Source organism: Panulirus ornatus, chromosome 14 (assembly GCF_036320965.1).
Source record: "Panulirus ornatus isolate Po-2019 chromosome 14, ASM3632096v1, whole genome shotgun sequence".
NCBI lineage: Eukaryota > Metazoa > Arthropoda > Malacostraca > Decapoda > Palinuridae > Panulirus > Panulirus ornatus.
The window spans coordinates 47805388-47826284 of NC_092237.1; the positions used below are offsets into that span (position 1 = coordinate 47805388).

General features: G+C 40.7%; 1 protein-coding gene across 1 annotated transcript in view; it reads left to right on the forward strand.

The window, feature by feature from the left end:
• The window catches only part of LOC139753382 (proteasome adapter and scaffold protein ECM29), a 130711-nt gene that overhangs the window by 34037 nt on the left and 75777 nt on the right, over positions 1-20897 (forward strand). The window contains exons 7-11 of the mRNA XM_071669814.1: positions 4036-4237; positions 7721-7880; positions 12126-12274; positions 12946-13074; positions 16625-16754. Coding sequence (XP_071525915.1) covers positions 4036-4237; positions 7721-7880; positions 12126-12274; positions 12946-13074; positions 16625-16754 — 770 coding nt within the window. The remainder of the gene's footprint in view (positions 1-4035; positions 4238-7720; positions 7881-12125; positions 12275-12945; positions 13075-16624; positions 16755-20897) is intronic.

A 20897-nucleotide genomic window follows, 5' to 3' on the forward strand; every position in this document is an offset into this window, starting at 1 on the left:
AACATTGTTGGAACCACTATTCCTTCAAACATACCCATTTTTGCTTTCGGAGATAATGTTCTCAACTTCCAAACATTCTTCAAGGCTCCCAGGATTTTCGCCCCCTACCCCACCCTATGATTCACTTCCGCTTCCATGATTCCATCCGCTGCCAGATCCACTCCCAGATATCTAAAACACTTTACTTCCTCCAGTTTTTCTCCATTCAAACTAACCTCCCAATTGACTTGACCCTCAACCCTACTGTACCTAATAACCTTGCTCTTATTCACATTTACTCTTAACTTTCCTCTTTCACACACTTTACCAAACTCAGTCACCAGCTTCTGCAGTTTCTCACATGAATCAGCCACCAGCGTTGTATCATCAGCGAACAACAACTGACACTTCCCAAGCTCTCTCATCCACAACAGACTTCATACTTGCCCCTCTTTCCAAAACTCTTGCATTCACCTCCCTAACAACCCCAACCATAAACAAATTAAACAACCATGGAGACATCACACACCCCTGCTGCAAACCTACATTCACTGAGAACCAATCACTTTCCTCTCTTCCTACACGTACACATGCGTTACATCCTCGATAAAAACTTTTCACTGCTTCTAACAACTTTCCTCCCACACCATATATTGTTAATACCTTCCACAGAGCATCTCTATCAACTCTATCATATGCCTTCTCCAGATCCATAAATGCTACATACAAATCCATTTGCTTTTCTAAGTATTTCTCACATACATTCTTCAAAGCAAACACCTGATCCACACATCCTCTACCACTTCTGAAACCACACTGCTCTTCCCCAATCTGCTGCTCTGTACATGCCTTCACCCTCAATCAATACCCTCCCATATAATTTACCAGGAATACTCAACAAACTTATACCTCTGTAATTTGAGCACTCACTCTTATCCCCTTTGCCTTTGTACAATGGCACTATGCAAGCATTCCGCCAATCCTCTGGCACCTCACCATGAATCATACATACATTAAATAACCTTACCAACCAGTCAACAATACAGTCACCCCTGTTTTTAATAAATTTCACTGTAGTACCATCCAAACCCGCTGCCTTGCCAGATTTCATCTTCTGCAAAGCTTTTACTACCTCTTCTCTGTTTACCAAATCATTCTCCCGAACCCCCTTACTTTGCACACCACCTCGACCAAAACACCCTATATCTGCCACTCTATCATCAAACACATTCAACAAACCTTCAAAATACTCACTCCATCTCCTTCTCACATCATCAGTACTTGTTATCACCTCCCCATTATACCCCTTCACTGATGTTCCCATTTGTTCCCTTGTCTTATGCACTTTTTATTCTCCCTAAAATTTAATGATACTCTCTCACCCCAACTCTCATTTGCCCTCTTTTTCACCTCTTGCTCCTTTCTCTTGACCTCTTGCCTCTTTCTTTTATACATCTCCCAGTCATTTGCATTATTTCCCTGCAAAAATTGTCCAAGTGCCTCTCTCTTCTCCTTCACTAATAATCTTACTTCTTCATCCCACCACTCACTACCCTTTCTAATCTGCCCACCTCCCATGCTTTCTCATGCCTCAAGCATTTTTGTGCAAGCCATCACTGCTTCCCTAAATACATCCCATTCCTCCCCACTTCCCTTACGTCCTTTGTTCTCACCTTTTTCCATTCTGTACTCAGTCTCTCCTGTTACTTCCTCACACAAGTCTCCTTTCCAAGGTCACTTACTCTCACCACTCTCTTCACCCCAACATTCTTGTTTTCTGAAAACCTCTACAGATCTTCACTTTTGCCTCCACAAGATAATGATCAGACATCCCTCCAGTTGCACCTCTCAGCACATTAACATCCAAAAGTCTCTCTATCACGCACCTATCAGTTAAAATGTAATCCAATAATGCTCTCTGGCCATCTTAGTTACATACGTATACTTATGTATATCTGTCTTTTTAAAACAAGTATTCCCAATCACCAGTTTTTTTTCAGCACATAAATCTACAAGCTCTTCCATTTCCATTTACAACACTGAACACCCCATGTACACCAGTTACTCCCTCTACTGCCACATTACTCACCCTTGCATTCAAATCACCCATCACTATAACCCGGTCTCGTGCATCAAAACCACTAACACACTCACTCAGCTGCTTCCAAAACACTTGCCTCTCATGATCTTTCTTCTCATGCCCAGGTGCATATGCTCCAATAATCACCCATCTCTCTCCATCCACTTTCACTTTTACCCATATGAATCTAGAGTTTATTTTCTTACATATATACATATATACACATGTACATACTCATATTTGCTTGCCTTCATCCATTCCTGTCGTATGCTTCAGTGAAGTAGCGCCAGGAAAACAGACAAAAAAGGCGACATTCGTTCATACTCAGTCTCTAGCTGTCATGTGTAATGCACTGAAACCACAGCTCCCTATCCACATCCAGGCCCCACACACCTCTCCATTGTTTACCCCAGATGCTTTACATTCCTTGATTCAGTCCATTGACAGCATGTTAACCCCAGTATACCATATTGTTCCAGTTCACCCTATTCCTTGCATGTCTTTCACCCTCATTTATATTCAGGCCACCAATCACTCAAAATCTTTTTCATTCCATCCTTCCACCTCCAATTTGGTCTCCCGTTTCTCCTTATTCCCTCTACCCCTGACACATATATCCTCCTTGTCAATCTTTCCTCACTTATTCTTTCCATGTGTCCAGACCATTTCAACACACCCTCTTCTGCTCTCTCAACCACACCTGAGCCAGGCACCCATTTTATCGACCAACCCGTAAGGGTTGATGAACAGCTTGGTTGACTGTGGACTGACTGCTGCAACCAGGATTTGAACCAATGCACTCAATCTTGGATGGCCTGTGAATGTGTTACGGTCAGGAATGCTAACTGCTACACCACAGCTCTGGTGGCAGATTTAAGTAAGAAACAGTAGAATTTGGTGACTGAGTTTGGAATATTGTGTGAAAGGGGGAAGTTGAGTGTAAGTAAGAGCAAGGTTATAAGTTTTTTCATGACAGAGGGGCAGGTTAGTTGAGGTGTGAGTTTGAATGGAGAAATTTGCTGAAAGTGAGGTGTTTTAGATGCTTGGGAGTGGACATGGCAGCAAACGGATTCACGGGAGTGGAAGTGAGCAAAGGTTAGGTGAAGGGATGAAGGTTTTGGTAACATTGTAAAATGGGTGAAAGGAGTTTGTTACCTAGGAGGACAAAAATGGTTATGTTTGAAAATTTAGTAGTCCAAACAATGTATGGATGCTAGGCATGGGTTATAGATGAGGATGTTTGGACAAAGGTGGATGTTTCAGAAGAGAAATGTTTGAGGACAGTATGCTATGTGAGGTAGTTTGATCAAGTAAGTAAAAGAGAAGCATGGTAATGTGAAAAGTATGGTTGAAAGAGCTGAAGGGGATGCTGAAACAGTTTGGACAAGTGGAGAAAATAAGTGAGGAGAGGTTGACAAACAGGATATATGTGTCAGAAGTGGAGGGGACAAAGAGAATGGGAAGATTAAAGTGGAGATGGAAGATTGGAGGGAAAAGGATATATATGTCAGAAGTAGAGGGGACAAGGAGAAGGGGAGACTAAATTGGAAATGGAAGAATGGAGTGAAAATGATTTTGAGCAATCAGGACCTGAATATGCAGGAGAGTGAAAGGCATGCATAGGATAGAGTGGACTGGAACAGTGTGGTATATTGATGTCGACTTGCTGTCACTGTACTAAACCAGGGCATGTGAAGAGACCTGGGGAAACCATGTAAAGGTCTGGGACCTTGTTATGGATAGAGTTTTGGCACATTGCAAATACAGCTAGAGAATGGATGTGAGCAAATGTGGCCTTTCTTCTATTCCAAGTACTTTCTCACTAACATGGGAAAAGGTGAATAAGTATGAAAAACTAAAATGCATTATTGATTAAGTAAGGCAATATTTTGTGTTATGAATATGTTAATTATAGTATCATATTGGTAGTAGTGATTAATTTCCGAATTATGATTTGTATTATCATCTCAAACTAGCCATGATGACATACGTTTAGAGGCACGGAGACAGTTGTACAAGGCATCCAAAGAAGCAAAAGATGGAACCCCAACATATCAAGTACCACCATTCTCCTCAGTCATTAGCTATGTCTTGGAGCGTGTAGATTCTCTCCCAAGAAGTAAATGGCATGAGGTTACAAACCAACCAGTTCCATTTTCTTTATCAGTCATGGAGCAGGTATGTTATCATTATTGCTGAATTTTTATTCATAAATGTGTAAGTGCATCAAGATAGTTTGATGTCACCATGGTTACTTAATGTCTTAATTTATGGGGAATTATGATGAGTTATGAGAGAGGTGGGAAGTTGTAGTGTGAAATTTAACCTGCTGACTGTGGCTGCTCTAGACATTTAGTATACCCTCGGTGGGGCAGTTTTCAATAAATTTTAGAATGGAAAAGGGCAAGGAGTAAGGGATACCAAATTGGAGATGTGCACCGAGAGAAGAGACTAGTGCATGTTATATTTTCTTGTGCGGGACTCTTAATCCACTTTGCAGATTTTTGTTTTGTAGAAAGATAGATGAGGGTTTATAAGGAAGGAGCACTAAAAAAAGTCAGCACCAATGTGGATATCACAATTTGGAGTACTGTTTGCATATAGTGGCTTTTCTTCTCTTCTATATGAGGCAAAGTGGAATCAAAAGCCTTTCATCTTATTAATACTCCATGTATTACCTCACCTAAGCCATCTCTCTCTCTCTCTCTCTCTCTCTCTCTCTCTCTCTCTCTCTCTCTCTCTCTCTCTCTCTCTCTCTCTCTCTCTCTCTCTCTCTCTCTCTCTCTCTCTCTCTCTCTCTCTCTCTCTCTCTCTCTCTCTCTCTCTCTCTCTCTCTCTCTCTCTCTCTCTCTCTCTCTCTCTCTCTCTCTCTCTCTCTCTCTCTCTCACCCCACTCTCTCTCTCTCTCTCTCTCTCTCCTCTCTCTCTCTCTCTCTCTCTCTCTCTCTCTCTCTCTCTCTCTCTCTCTCTCTCTCTCTCTCTCTCTCTCTCTCTCTCTCTCTCTCTCTCTCTCTCTCTCTCTCTCTCTCTCTCTCTCTCTCTCTCTCTCTCTCTCTCTCTCTCTCTCTCTCTCTCTCTCTCTCTCTCTCTCTCTCTCTCTCTCTCTCTCTCTCTCTCTCTCTCTCTCTCTCTCTCTCTCTCTCTCTCTCTCTCTCTCTCTCTCTCTCTCTCTCTCTCTCTCTCTCTCTCTCTCTCTCTCTCTCTCTCTCTCTCTCTCTCTCTCTCTCTCTCTCTCTCTCTCTCTCTCTCTCTCTCTCTCATTATTTCAATCACTGGTCAAGAGTTGTCTGTGTATGCCCCTTCCTCTAAGGCTTGGACCCATTATACATATCTGGATGCTGCTTCCTATAGTTTCTGTGTGGAAACCAGCCTCGCAAGGATTACCTGGTGAATTTTTCGGGTTCTTCTAACCCCACAGCCTGGATTTAGTCCAAGGTGTTGAGCTGGGTCATTGGTTGACCAAGCTGTTGTAAGCCATGGGTCCCTATATATGGCCCACGCAGCCTTCCTGGCTGGGTACATTTTGTAGGTACTTGTCTAGTGCACCCTTAAACTACTATACTGTGCATCCCATGCTCTTTTTGATGATAGGTGGCAAGGGGTTGAAAAGTCTTGTGCCCCAGATGTTCAAGGTGTTCTTTTTGTGCAAATTTCACCTTTGAATTTCAGGGTAGTATTTTACAAAGTCTTCCTTGCCTCTCATGCCAGTAAGGTAAGATAATAGGTGTAAGTTGGGAACCATACCTTTTAGGATTTAACTGATATGGATGATGATATGCCTATACCAGCTGCCTTTCTGGGAATACACCTCAGAGATTTCAGCCATTCACATATTAATATGGGCTGTGAAAGATCTCCATGCACTTTCTAATTCCATGATTTTGCCTGCCTTGTAGGGTGATGTTAGAACATAGCAATGTTCAGTTCATAAAAGAATTTGCACATTGAATGATATCATTGGTTTTCTTCCCTTTCTTGAAGGTCCACAGGAACCAGCCTACCATCCTTCTTTGTGAAGTCATTTTTTTGTTGTTTGCTGAAAGTAAGATAGTTTGACTTTATAATTCATAGGTCTGTGACAGCATTAAACTTGTATATGATGAGACGTTTGTCTGTATGGTATTCTGTATTGTTTTTTTATTTCTTCAGTTTTCCCATCCCTAAGGAGTTGAAACTTATCTCCATTGAAAAGCATGGTTTTATCGATTGCCCAGTTAGACTTTATTTATGTCTCTTTGTAGCCTTTCAGCATCCTATTATGATGTGATTTTCATACTTATCATTTAATCATCTGTAAAAGATGACGTAAATCTATGGCTTATATCTGTGACAATGTCAGATATAATGATGAGGAACAGGAGGGGTGAATACAGTTCCTTGGGGCACAGCTTTTTACTGTAGAGGTAATTACCATCTTTCCTCAAATAGTAAAGAATTATATATTATTTTGCTTTGTCGCTGTCTCCCGCGTTTGCAAGGTAGCGCAAGGAAACAGACGAAAGAAATGGCCCAACCCACCCCCATACACATGTATATACATACACGTCCACACACGCAAATATGCATACCTATACATCTCAATGTACACATATATATACACACACAGACATATACATATATACACATGTACATAATTCATACTGTCTGCCTTTATTTATTCCCATCACCACCTCGCCACACATGGAATAACATCCCCCTCCCCCCTCATGTGTGCGAGGTAGCGCTAGGAAAAGCTAACAAAGGCCCCATTCGTTCACACTCAGTCTCTAGCTGTCATGTAATAATGCCCGAAACCACAGCTCCCTTTCCACATCCAGGCCCCACAGAACTTTCCATGGTTAACCCCAGATGCTTCACATGCCCTGATTCAATCCATTGACAGCACGTCGACCCCGGTACCACATCGATCCAATTCACTCTATTCCTTTCCCGCCTTTCACCCTCCTGCATGTTCAGGCCCCGATCACTCAAAATCTTTTTCACTCCATCTTTCCACCTCCAATTTGGTCTCCCACTTCTCCTCGTTCCCTCCACCTCCGACACGTATATCCTCTTGGTCAATCTTTCCTCACTCATTCTCTCCATGTGCCCAAACCATTTCAAAACACCCTCTTCTGCTCTCTCAACCACGCTCTTTTTATTTCCACACATCTCTCTTATCCTTACATTACTTACATTACTTAAAAAACTGCTGAGTGGAATTGCATTTTCTTGTCAAGATAGATACCATCTTTCCTCAGATAATAAAGAATTATGTATCTTCAGAAAAACTGCTGAGTGGAATTGCATTTTCTTGTTAAGTTCAACTCCCACCCAACCACCTACCTAACACATACATGCATACACAACCCAGTTGTGGGCCAATCAGGCCTCCTGTTGTCTGTCTTTCTCATGTAGACTCATGTATTATATTCTTTTCTCCATTTAAGAGGCAGGTCTCCAAACATGTCAGGAGCTATAATTAATTTTTCACTCATGGTCTTTTACTCTATAATATTGTCTTCCAAGATCTTCATGATTGGGTTTTTGTTTTCCTCATGCTTTTCAGTTACAACAAAAAAAAAAAAAAGTGTATTGTTATATCAGTTAACCATATGTGCTTAAAGTAAGGATCCCACCCTAGATAATTCTATCTCTCCTGATACCAAAATTTTCTTGCAGATACTTAAATACCTGGAGCATTGTTTAGAGGTAGAAGCAGGGAATCAGAGTGGACGTGAGGAAGGTTTATTTTGGGCTGACCCACCTGCTGTAGGGCAGTTAGTTCACAAGATTATCAGTCAGCATCAGCAAAGAGTGGCTGTAGGAGCAATAAAGAAAGGTAAATATTTTTTTATCGACACCATCACAGATTATCTACTAGATGATCTTGCAGTTTCACATCACCTAAGTTCTAGCATAGACTTGATGTAATTTATGTTTGTCTCGAGAAGACATTTAATTTGATTCATTGTATGGTTGTCTGTAAGAGTCCATCAAATGTTAATGACTTGGAACTTTATTTATATTCTCCCTTAATATGCAATGGTTATTACACTTCTCAGTAATAGAGAAAATCCCAGATTATCTAATGTTGACATAGATTTATAACTATCTGCTTTTGACTTAGTGTTTTAAGGATAGGTTTCATGCCTAGAAAGTTTCTGATTGACCAGACCCTAGTATTTGGTGACCTTAGCAAAATGTTCCAGGAAAAGCTAGTGCATTTTGTGTGTACCTCAGAAATGCTATTGACTTTGTGCATTGTCAGATACTTTGAGAATCCTTACATTTCATTAGAACCACAGTTTAAATTATTGACTTGGTACTTAGATTATGCTCTAACTGATAGGCTGTCATATGCTGTAGTGTTGCATACAAGTTATGATGTACCTATGGAATGAGAAAAGTTCTGTCTTTGTTTATCTTTACGGTGGTTAAGTGCACTTTTTGTTGGGTAAGATGATGGAAGGTGCAAAGTTTTGGTTAGCAGTTTAACCAATGGTTTTATTAATCTTTGTATAGTCCATGGCAGTTGAGGGAATAATTGGTATACATGGGGTGTTCAGTGTTGTAAATGGAAATGGTGAAGAGCTTGTAGATTTATGTGCTGAAAAAGGACTGATGATTGGGAATACCTGGTTTAAAAAGCGAGATATACATAAGTATACTTATGTAAGTAGGAGAGATGGCCAGAGAGCGTTATTGGATTACGTGTTAATTGACAGGCGTGCGAAAGAGAGACTTTTGGATGTTAATGTGCTGAGAGGTGCAACTGGAGGGATGTCTGATCATTATCTTGTGGAGGCTAAGGTGAAGATTTGTATGGGTTTTCAGAAAAGAAGAGTGAATGTTGGGGTGAAGAGGGTGGTGAGAGTAAGTGAGCTTGGGAAGGAGACCTGTGTGAGGAAGTACCAGGAGAGACTGAGTACAGAATGGAAAAAGGTGAGAACAATGGAAGTAAGGGGAGTGGGGGAGGAATGGGATGTATTTAGGGAATCAGTGATGGATTGCGCAAAAGATGCTTGTGGCATGAGAAGAGTGGGAGGTGGGTTGGTTAGAAAGGGTAGTGAGTGGTGGGATGAAGAAGTAAGAGTATTAGTGAAAGAGAAGAGAGAGGCATTTGGACGATTTTTGCAGGGAAAAAATGCAATTGAGTGGGAGATGTATAAAAGAAAGAGACAGGAGGTCAAGAGAAAGGTGCAAGAGGTGAAAAAAAGGGCAAATGAGAGTTGGGGTGAGAGAGCATCATTAAATTTTAGGGAGAATAAAAAGATGTTCTGGAAGGAGGTAAATAAAGTGCGTAAGACAAGGGAGCAAATGGGAACTTCAGTGAAGGGCGCAAATGGGGAGGTGATAACAAGTAGTGGTGATGTGAGAAGGAGATGGAGTGAGTATTTTGAAGGTTTGTTGAATGTGTTTGATGACAGAGTGGCAGATATAGGGTGTTTTGGTCGAGGTGGTGTGCAAAGTGAGAGGGTTAGGGAAAATGATTTGGTAAAAAGAGAAGAGGTAGTGAAAGCTTTGCGGAAGATGAAAGCCGGCAAGGCAGCAGGTTTGGATGGTATTGCAGTGGAATTTATTAAAAAAGGGGGTGACTGTATTGTTGACTGGTTGGTAAGGTTATTTAATGTATGTATGACTCATGGTGAGGTGCCTGAGGATTGGCGGAATGCGTGCATAGTGCCATTGTACAAAGGCAAAGGGGATAAGGGTGAGTGCTCAAATTACAGAGGTATAAGTTTGTTGAGTATTCCTGGTAAATTATATGGGAGGGTATTGATTGAGAGGGTGAAGGCATGTACAGAGCATCAGATTGGGGAAGAGCAGTGTGGTTTCAGAAGTGGTAGAGGATGTGTGGATCAGGTGTTTGCTTTGAATAATGTATGTGAGAAATACTTAGAAAAGCAAATGGATTTGTATGTAGCATTTATGGATCTGGAGAAGGCATATGATAGAGTTGATAGAGATGCTCTGTGGAAGGTATTAAGAATATATGGTGTGGGAGGAAAGTTGTTAGAAGCAATGAAAAGTTTTTATCGAGGATGTAAGGCATGTGTACGTGTAGGAAGAGAGGAAAGTGATTGGTTCTCAGTGAATGTAGGTTTGCGGCAGGGGTGTGTGATGTCTCCATGGTTGTTTAATTTGTTTATGGATGGGGTTGTTAGGGAGGTTAATGCAAGAGTTTTGGAAAGAGGGGCAAGTATGAAGTCTGTTGGGGATGAGAGAGCTTGGGAAGTGAGTCAGTTGTTGTTCGCTGATGATACAGTGCTGGTGGCTGATTCATGTGAGAAACTGCAGAAGCTGGTGACTGAGTTTGGTAAAGTGTGTGGAAGAAGAAAGTTAAGAGTAAATGTGAATAAGAGCAAGGTTATTAGGTACAGTAGGGTTGAGGGTCAAGTCAATTGGGAGGTGAGTTTGAATGGAGAAAAACTGGAGGAAGTGAAGTGTTTTAGATATCTGGGAGTGGATCTGGCAGCGGATGGAACCATGGAAGCGGAAGTGGATCATAGGGTGGGGGAGGGGGCGAAAATTCTGGGGGCCTTGAAGAATGTGTGGAAGTCGAGAACATTATCTCGGAAAGCAAAAATGGGTATGTTTGAAGGAATAGTGGTTCCAACAATGTTGTATGGTTGCGAGGCGTGGGCTATGGATAGAGTTGTGTGCAGGAGGATGAATGTGCTGGAAATGAGATGTTTGAGGACAATGTGTGGTGTGAGGTGGTTTGATCGAGTGAGTAACGTAAAAGGGTAAGAGAGATGTGTGGAAATAAAAAGAGCGTGGTTGAGAGAGCAGAAGAGGGTGTTTTGAAGTGGTTTGGGCACATGGAGAGAATGAGTGAGGAAAGATTGACCAAGAGGATATATGTGTCGGAGGTGGAGGGAACGAGGAGTCCAGGGAGACCAAATTGGAGGTGGAAAGATGGAGTGAAAAAGATTTTGTGTGATCGGGGCCTGAACATGCAGGAGGGTGAAAGGAGGGCAAGGAATAGAGTGAATTGGAGCGATGTGGTATACCGGGGTTGACGTGCTGTCAGTGGATTGAATCAAGGCATGTGAAGTGTCTGGGGTAAACCATGGAAAGCTGTGTAGGTATGTATATTTGCGTGTGTGGACGTATGTATATACATGTGTATGGGGGGGGGGGTTGGGCCATTTCTTTCGTCTGTTTCCTTGCGCTACCTCGCAAACGCGGGAGACAGCGACAAAGTATAATAATAATAAAATAGTATAGTCCATAGAGTAATTGAGCTGATTCTTTTGGTTCTGAACAAGGAACTGATGCATTTAGGACTTTAGAGTACCCTCAGTCATATGCATAATAGAAAAACTGGAAACTTTTTTAGTTGATAATGTTTAGTCTTAACATGCATTTAGTGGCTGGATGCAGAGGTTAGCTGATACTAAGGTCTAGCTCCTAGAGTAATGAAATCACTCATTTAGAATCCTTAGTACTGCTAATGCTGATGCAAAAGAGGTTTTTCCTTAGGACTAAAAGTCCAGAATTAATGTGGGTCATCTTAGGGTTGTTTGTGAAATGAGTAACCCCAGGTAGACTAACCTTTTGGTTCTTGGGAGTTTTTTAGTTTTTTATACATTCACATTAAAACTCAGCTACAAGAGTAGTTTCAGCATCTCCTAACATACACAAGATGCTTGCCTTCCTCATTCTTGCCCCTTTCTTTACATGTATTTGCTATTTCAGGAACCATGAAACATGAAAATAGCATCCCTTTATGAGAATCTCACACCTCTCAGTCTTGCATTTTCCATTGATTGTCCCAGTCATTTCTAAGAGAAGTTTTGTCTGTGCTGGTAACTCCCTCAATGGGGTTGCCACAGCCAGTGTCTCTGTAACAGGTGAACTCAAATGCTGCTTCTTGGCATTTAGTTCCTAACCCTCAACAGGCATAGGGCAACTCTAGTGCAGTGTTAAACCTTTAAAATGAATTGTTTGCCTTTGGACTAGCACTTGAGCTTCCTATTTCCCCCTTTCTTTCCCTTTGATTAACTCTCATACCTATATTCACTTACTTTTTTCATGAATAAAAATATACAGGACTTATATGGGAAAACTGCTTTTTCAGGTCCCAATCCTTTCATGAGATACATAGGGTTTGCTGAGTTAGCAGCAGATGCCTGGTCTGCTGCAGCCTTGGAATCAATCCTAAGAGTAGTGGCTGTTGCTCCAGAACATTTTAATAATCACTACTCCCTAAAAATGGATTGGATACGGGTAAGTTGCACTGTCATCTCATATGATGTGTCCTCTATATCATAATGCTTGTAATTGTTTGCTGTTATGCTGTGGTGTCTTGTTGTACTGTATTGTCTCATAAAACTCTTTGGCCCAGTTGCAATTCAAGTGTTTACAGTTTACAGAAGTCTTTGACTTCTCCTAGTTACACAACAAAATTCCAAAGATATGGACACTTGCCAACTTTGTACCCATCCTGAAAAGCAGATCACTCAAGTCCCCTGCCATCTGCAGCCTGGTATCACTGCTACCTTCTTTATCTGAACTTCATATAAATTTGATTCCCAGCTGGATCAACCAGAGAAGCCCACTGTCTCCTACACCATAGCTGTAGACTGTAAAACTTCGTTACCTTACTATGGACTAACCTATCACAGTACATCCTTAATTGCAGTATTATTGAAAAAAAAAAAGAAACTAGTGTACCATATTAGATATCAGTAAAGCATACAACACCATCACACAACACATCCTAACATAAAAGATAGGTGACACAAAAGATCCATGAATGTTCAAGCCTTAGTATTTTAAAAACCTCCTTCACACCATCCTTTCATCAACTTCTTATTTTACTTCCACTCTCCTTATAGCTTTTTTTTCCATATATCTTGAAAGTTATGCAGCTGTTTGATCATTTATTTATTCTACAGAAATTTATCCTCCGTGGAAGCCATTATGGAGAAGTGGCAGCTCATCTCTTTGGAGTTGTTGCTGGCCAAGTTCAATGCCAACAGGAATATGAAAAAGTTGTTTATCATATTACCAACATGAAAAATATGGTAAGTTATGAATACTTTCCAAGATGTGTCACCTTCGCCCCCTCCCCCACACTGTGACTCGCCTCCACTTTCCTGGTTCCACTTGCTGCTAAGTCCACTCCCAGATATCTGAAACACTTCACTTCCTCCAATTTTTCTCCATTCAAACTTACATCCCAATTAACTTGTCCCTCAACCCTACTAAACCTAATAACCTTGCTCTTGTTCATATTTACTCTCAATTTTCTCCTTTCACACACTTTTCCAAACTGAGTCACCAACTTCTGCAGTTTCTCACTTGAATCAGCCACCAATGATGTATCATTGGCGAACAACAACTAACTCACTTCCCAGGCCCTCTTATCCCCAACAAACTGCATACTCGCCCCTCTCTCCAAAACTCTTGCATTTACCTCCCTAATCACCTCATCCGTAAACAGATTAAACAACCATGGGGACAGAGTGTGCTTGAGAGAGCAGAAGAGGGTGTGTTGAAATGGTTTGGTCATATGAAGAGAGTAAGTGAGGAAAGTTGACAAAGAGGATATATGTGTCAGAGGTGGAGGGAACAAGGAGAAGTGGGAGACCAAATTGGAGGTGGAAGGACGGAGTGAAAAAGATTTTGAGCAATAGGGGCCCGAACATGCAGGAGGGTGAAAGGCATTCACAGAATAGAGTGAATTGGAATGATGTGGTATACTTGGGTCAACATGCTGTCAGTGGACTGAACTAGGGCATGTGAAAAGTCTGGGGTAAACCATGGAAAGGTTTGCAAGGCCAAGATGTGGATAGGGAGCTGTGGTTTCGGTGCATTACACATGACGGCTAGAGACAGTGTGAGCGGATGTGGCCTTTTTTTGTCTGTTTTTGGTGCTACCTCTCTGACTCGGGGTGGTGATGCTGTTTCCTGTGAGGTGGGGTGGCACCAGGAATGGATGAAGTTGAGCAAGTAATAATGTGTACATGTGGGTATATGTTTGTATCTATATGTGTCTATATGTGCATGTATGTATGTATGTATGTATGTATATGTACATGTATGTATATGTGTATGCGAGTAGACGCGTCTTTCATCATCTTTTTCCTGGCATTACCTCGCTAATGCAAGAAACAGCAATGAGGTACAAAGAAGAATGTATACATTGAATAGTATCATGATTTTTCTGTCTCTTGTGAAATTTGGCTAATTATGAATGATATCCAAATGCACGTGTGGAGCACGTTCAGAGAAAGAATGATAGATTCTGTTGCCATGCAGTTTGATTTCCTTTGTAGCATAACAGGGCCATGTTCATACAAAAGCAAATTTTTTTATCATTATTATTATACTTTGTCACTGTCTCCTGTGTTAGCGAGGTATCGCAAGGAAACAGACGAAAGAATGGCCTAACCCACCCGCATACACATGTATATACATAAACATCCACACATACACCTATTCAAAACTTTACATTTCTACGTATAAATACATATACATACACAGACATATACGTATATACACATGCTGCCTTCATCCATTCCCGCCACCCCCCACCACACATGAAATGTCACCCCCCTCCCCCCATATGCATGCAAGGTAGTTCTATAGAAAGGACAACAAAGACCACAGTCGTTCACGCTAAGTCTCCAGCTGCCATGTGTAATGCACCAAAACCACAGCTCCCTTTCCACATCCAGGCTTTACAAAACTTTCCATGGTTTACCCCTGATGCTTCACATACCCTGGTTCAATCCATTGACAGCACATCGACCCTGGTTTACCACATCATTCTAATTCACTCTATTCCTTGCACGCCTTTCACCCTCCTGTATGTTCAGGCCCTGATCACTCAAAATCTTTTTCACTCCATCCTTCCACCTCCAGTTTGGTCTCCCACTTCTTGTTCCCTCCACTTCTGACACATATATCGTCTTTGTCAGTCTTGCCTCACTCATTCTTTCCATATGACCAAACCATTTCAATACACCCTCTTCTGCTATTTCAACCACACTCTTTTTATTACCACACATCTCTCTTACCCTTTCATTACTTACTCGATCAAACCACCTCACACCACATATTGTCCTCAAACTTTTCATTTCCAACACATCCACCCTCCTCCGCACAACCCTATCAATAGCCCATGCCTCACAACCATATAACATTGTTGGAACCACTATTCCTACAAACATACTCATTTTTGCTCTCCGAGATAACATTCTCACCTTTCACACATTCTTCAACGCTCCCAGAACCTTTGCCCCCTTCCCCACCCTGTGACTCACTTGCGCTTCCATGGTTCTATCTGCTGCCAAATCCTCTCCCAGATATGCAAATGTATAGGGTGAATATTTACAAATATAACCTAAGTTTCAAGCATGTAGGAATTTGGGACCTTCAGGATGATGCGTGCAGTCTAGTATCATACATCCATAATTGGAAACCATAAAACTTTGGCATAGGAGTGGCATAAGAATATGACCCATTCTTGTGCATAACATCATGGTGAAAAAGTTAACAAAGTTCAACTCAGTTGTGCAACACACACACACACACACACACACACACACACACACACACACACACACACACACACACACACACACACATGCGCACCCCGGGGTCCTCCAGGCCTGAAAAACTCAGGCTTGGATGTTGTTAGTTTTAGAAGTGAGGACTATTACCCACAACAGTGACATAACAACAATATTTGGTTATAAGGTAAGCAAGTTGTAAAAGGAGTGATACTTGTTGAAAATGAAACAGAAATTCTCAAAAGATAAGGACAAATAGGTGAAAGGAAAAAGTAGAAACAGTAGATGAATAAAAGAAGAAAATGGTAAAGATGAGAGTAGCTTTAAGTAAGAGTTGCTGACAAAGAGATAATTAGTCATGCAGAAGAGAAAAGAATGGATATAAAATGGAAATAACAAAATGAGGAACAAAATTGAAAAGTATTATTCCTGTATAAGAAAAAAGATTTGAGATTTTTATCTTTCAAAGTGTTTGAAAGATATGGAAACAATCTAAGAATAAATGCAGTATTCAGTGTGATGAATGTCAGGTTTCAAATAGCAAGTCAAGAAAATTTTTAATCATAATAGGGAGAATGTCATTACAGATAATGAGCTAGCAGCATAGGCCCACTTTAGCGAACTTTACACCAGGACTAGATGGAGTTCCAGCTATTTTCTTTAAAAACAAGAGGTGACAATTGCAGGAAAACTATTGCTATTGATGAGACAGTGTAGATGAAAACAGCATAGCAGATATTCACAAGATGGCTTGCACATCTTGCACATCTCAGATTGATATATTGGATGCTTAGCAATAACGAGCTAATTAGAATTTTTTTGTTTTTCTAATTTTTTGTATTAACATCACACAGGATGTCAACCTGCCTCTCTTTGGCATAGATGCAAATGAATTGTTTTTTGTTTAGATGACTGATTGATGTAATTAGCATATGCCCTTGGGAAGAGTAGAAGTTGTCATCCCTTAGAACATTCGTTATAAATTTACTGTATTATTAAACTGTTTTTAGCATGTAATATTTTTCTTTTACAAACAAAAATTCTTTCATTCTCTCAGCGTATGGACAGCCAGGAGAGTTGTGTACTTGCTGTGGGTCATAGTTATGCATTCTATATGAACAGTATGAAGAAGTCTGGGATCTCCCTGAAGGAATGGCCAGCATATGAGTCAATTGTTAATGATCTAGGTAAGATTTTATACTTCTTCAGGAAAACTTGCATTTATCAGTGATATGATTTAATTTCATCTTATGCCTTATGTATTTCACCTCCTTTTACTGTATGACCTATCTGCCATGCACTCTTACCCATATACCTATTGTGTATGTTCCTAGGACTAGTAGTTGTGTGTAGATAGTTAAATCATAAATGTCAGATGATGTTTTTTCATTATAGTGTTATTATTTGAAAGTTGTATGATAATACAATGTCTATATTTACCTGATCAACCCCATTAGATTGAGAATGGATTAATGATGTTGAGTACATGTTAGATAGGGATTTCAGTGGTCTTGGCATTGCTCTTACAGGCAAACCTGGGATGCTGTAGTTAGTCAGAACAGTATGGACATAGCTTGGAAATGCTTCAGTAAAGCAAAGTGATGGAGGGTACACATGTGCCAATACACATAAGACAAACTTTTTCCAGAACGATGCCAAAGTGGTTGAGCAATGACAAACATTTTTTGTTTTAAAAAGTAACATGTAAAGAATATGTTATGTAAATTTGTGTAGAGAAACTGAGGGACTTATACATCAAAACAAGCATATGGATGAAGCATATATTGCTGAAAATGGTTAAGGAAGCCCCAGAGAGTTTTATACTTAAGATGAAAGTAAGTCATTTACCCATTCAATTGGGCCATTAAAAACAGAAATCTGTGACTTATTTCAAACCAATGAAGCCATGGCAGAGATTTAGAAAAAAATATGTAATGCAGATAGAAAATGGGCTGCTCCTTGGGGAAATCTCTAGAATGAGTTTGCATGTTATGGAGGATGTTGTTAAGTTTTTGTGTGAGGATTAGTCGAGGGACATTGTCAGATGTTTGGTGAATGCTTGTTGTCATGCCATCTGAAATATGTTGTGTGAGGTCATTGTGTAATGTGTTGCTAGAATGGTTTGGTCTGAAGCCATGTTGTGTGGGTGAGATTGTGATGCTTCATTCTATTATGGATAATTTTTCACATACTGATGACAGAAGTCATACATGGCTGTAGGAGGAGGAATTGGGTGGTTTATAAGGTTAATTGGGATGTAAGTTTGAACGGAGAAAAATTGGAGGAAGTTATAGTGTTTTAGATATCTGGGAGTTGACTTAGTACCAAATGGAACCATGGAAGCTGAAGTGAATCACAGGATGGGGGAGAGGTTCTGGGAGTGGGCAGTGAAGAATGTACCTTGGAGAGCAAAAAAGGGTATGTTTGAAGGAATAGTAGTTCCAACAATATTGTATGGTTGTGAGGCATGGGCTATAGAGAGGGTTATACTGAGGAGGGTGAATGTGTTGGAAATGAAATGTTTGAGGACAATATGTGGTGTGAGGTGGTTTGATCAAGCAAGTAAAGAAAGGGGAAGAGAGATGTGTGGAAATAGAGTGTGATTGAGAGAGTAAAAGATGGTGTGTTAAAATGGTGTGGACATATGGAGTGAATGAGTGAGAAAAGATTGACAAAGAGAATATTTATGTCAGAGGTGGAAGGAGCAAGGAGAAGCAGGAGACCAAATTGGAGGTGGAAGGATGGAGTGAAAGAGATTTTGAGCGATCGGGACCTAAACATACAGGAGGGTGAGAGGCATGCAAGGAATAGAGAGTGAATTGGAATGATGTGGTATACTGGGGTCGACATGCTGTCCGTGGACTGAACCAGGGCATGTGAAATGTATGGGGTAAACCATGGAAAGGTCTGTGGGGCCTGGAGGTGGATAGGGAGCTGTGGGTTCAGTGCATTACACATGACAGCTAGAGACTGAGTGTGAGCAATGGTGGCCTTTTTTGTCTCTTTTCCTGGTGCTGCCTCGCTGAAGCAGGATAGTGATGCTATTTCCTGTGTGACGGGGTAGTGCCAGAAATGGATGAAGGCAAGCAAGTATATGTACATGTGTATATATGTTTAAGTCTGTGTATGTATATGTGCATGTATGGGTGTTTATGTATATATATATATATGTATATGAGTGGATGGGACATTCTTCATCTGTTTCTTGGCGCTACCTCACTGACGCGGGAAACAGCGATCAAGGATAATGATAATGATAATAATAATAATAATAATAATAATAATAATAATAATAATAATTATAATGAATTTGGAAAGTTTCTGGATGTTAAGGATTTTGTCCGGTAGCCTGGAGTAGTTGAAGATATCTGTTAAGTGCCTGTATTGCAAAAGGGCCATAGTATTATATGTGAAAGTTTGTTACATTATGAGGGCCTGGAGCAGGTCAGTTTTTAAGTTTTAGTTGCATTGTTTTGTTGGTGGGTGTGAAGGTTAATAGGTAGTTGTTTCTGGATGGATTTTTGTAAAGGTTTTTCTTGTGTTTAGAGGTTTGGTTGGTTTGTCACTGATTTTTTAGTAGTGTTCTATGAGCATGCTTGTGTGTTCTTTGGGAGAAGGGATATCATTGGAATAGGTCAGGAGTGCTTCATGAGTGTGGTTTGACTGATGTGATGAGATTGGATTTTCTTTAAAGTGAGGCAGAGTTGGTTGCTTTGTGTCTTGTGATTCACTGTATGAGGAAGGAGTGCCAATTTTTAGTTTGTCATTGATTAGGTTATTGATGGTGTTATTTAGAATTTGTATTTGTTCTCTGATGATGAATGGTTGTCTGAACAGGTTTCTTTGATTTATGTGGTGTGTAACATTGGAAGATATTTAGATTATATTTCTTTCTCTGCCTTTGTGGTTTGAGTTTTTTGCTGGCTTGGTTAGAGATCCTGATGAAGTGTGAAACTGCATGATATAGAGTTAAGAAATCATTTGTACTGAAGCTTTGGAGTTTTGTTTTCATGTACTGTGTGAAGACTGGCAAATCTGCTTCCCAAAAGTTTGTGCACGTTTTGGGGTGGTTTTGTTGATTGGGCAGGCTAGATTGAGGGTTGTCAAGATGGGAAAGTGGGATAAAGGATAGATAGTGTAGCATACTTCACTTAGTCCTTGTGCATAGTGCTGGTGAGCAGAATGTGATGTCTAGCAAAGTTGGCTTCTGGAGTTGTTGGTTGGTTGCTTAGGTTGTGGATACTGAGGGATTGCAGTTAGTTTATAAGTAGTCCATCTTGGGGATCGTGGGTGTGTGTTTTGAGCCAAATGGCAAGTTGGGCATGAGATCTCAACAGAGGTAGGCATTGGGCATGCTAGCAAGGTTCTACTGTTAGAAAGTGGATTTGAGGGAGAAGGTTAAGATGATTGTGTTGTAGTTGGTACTGTGAAGTATCATTTTTTGGATTGTATTTCTAGATTGTTATTGTTATTTTTTCATTGTTCTGTTATGTCTTTGGTGTTAGAGAAAGGTGTGTTTTATTGGTCAAGTGTTTTGAATGTCCCTCCTTGTCCTTGTTAGACATGTCTTCTTTTTTTACATTTCTTCACTGGTGGAAAGGTTGGAGGGTAGATCTGGGTGTGAATCTGGTTTCTTGGATGAGGGCAGTGTGACTGTTGTGTTCTCTATTGGTTGACCACTTCTGTGTATATGTTCCTATTGCCATTGGCATTGAGCTGTAAGAATGTTAAGTTTGTCACTGGGACTCTCTAGAGTAGAATGGTCTGTTTGTGAAGAATGAGATTGTCCATTCTCTTATATTTTATGTTGGGAATCTATGCTGGATATTCAGGGTTTTGTTAGTTGCTGTCTGAATGTTTGCTGCATTCCCAGTGTTCTTAGTAGTCTCTAATGGATGACAGAGGTGATGTCACTGAATGCAGATGGAGCATTCAGTTGAGTCTTGCTTTTCGGTGATAAGCATTTGGTGCATTGGGTAGAAGTATACTGGCTGTCATGGTTTAGGGTTAATGTCACCAGCTTGCACAAGTAGCTGGGAGATGATGACCTGTCTATCATTTCCCTGTAGTGAAAGAATGTGCTGATTAAGTGAGATATCTGGGTATGACCCATCATCCAGCATGACAGCTGCGGTTAGCTTGAGGCTGCACTCCACATGGGAGCAGGGATAGGTGAGAACTAGGGAAGGAAGCTCTTAAAGGGTGTGGCTCCTATCAGGGGCATACCAGTCTTGTGTTATTGAGTGTAGGCTGGAGGCATCTGTTAATGGGACCTCTCTGGTCTTCATGTGCATGGAGTGTTAGATATATATTTTTCATACTTATTTAAC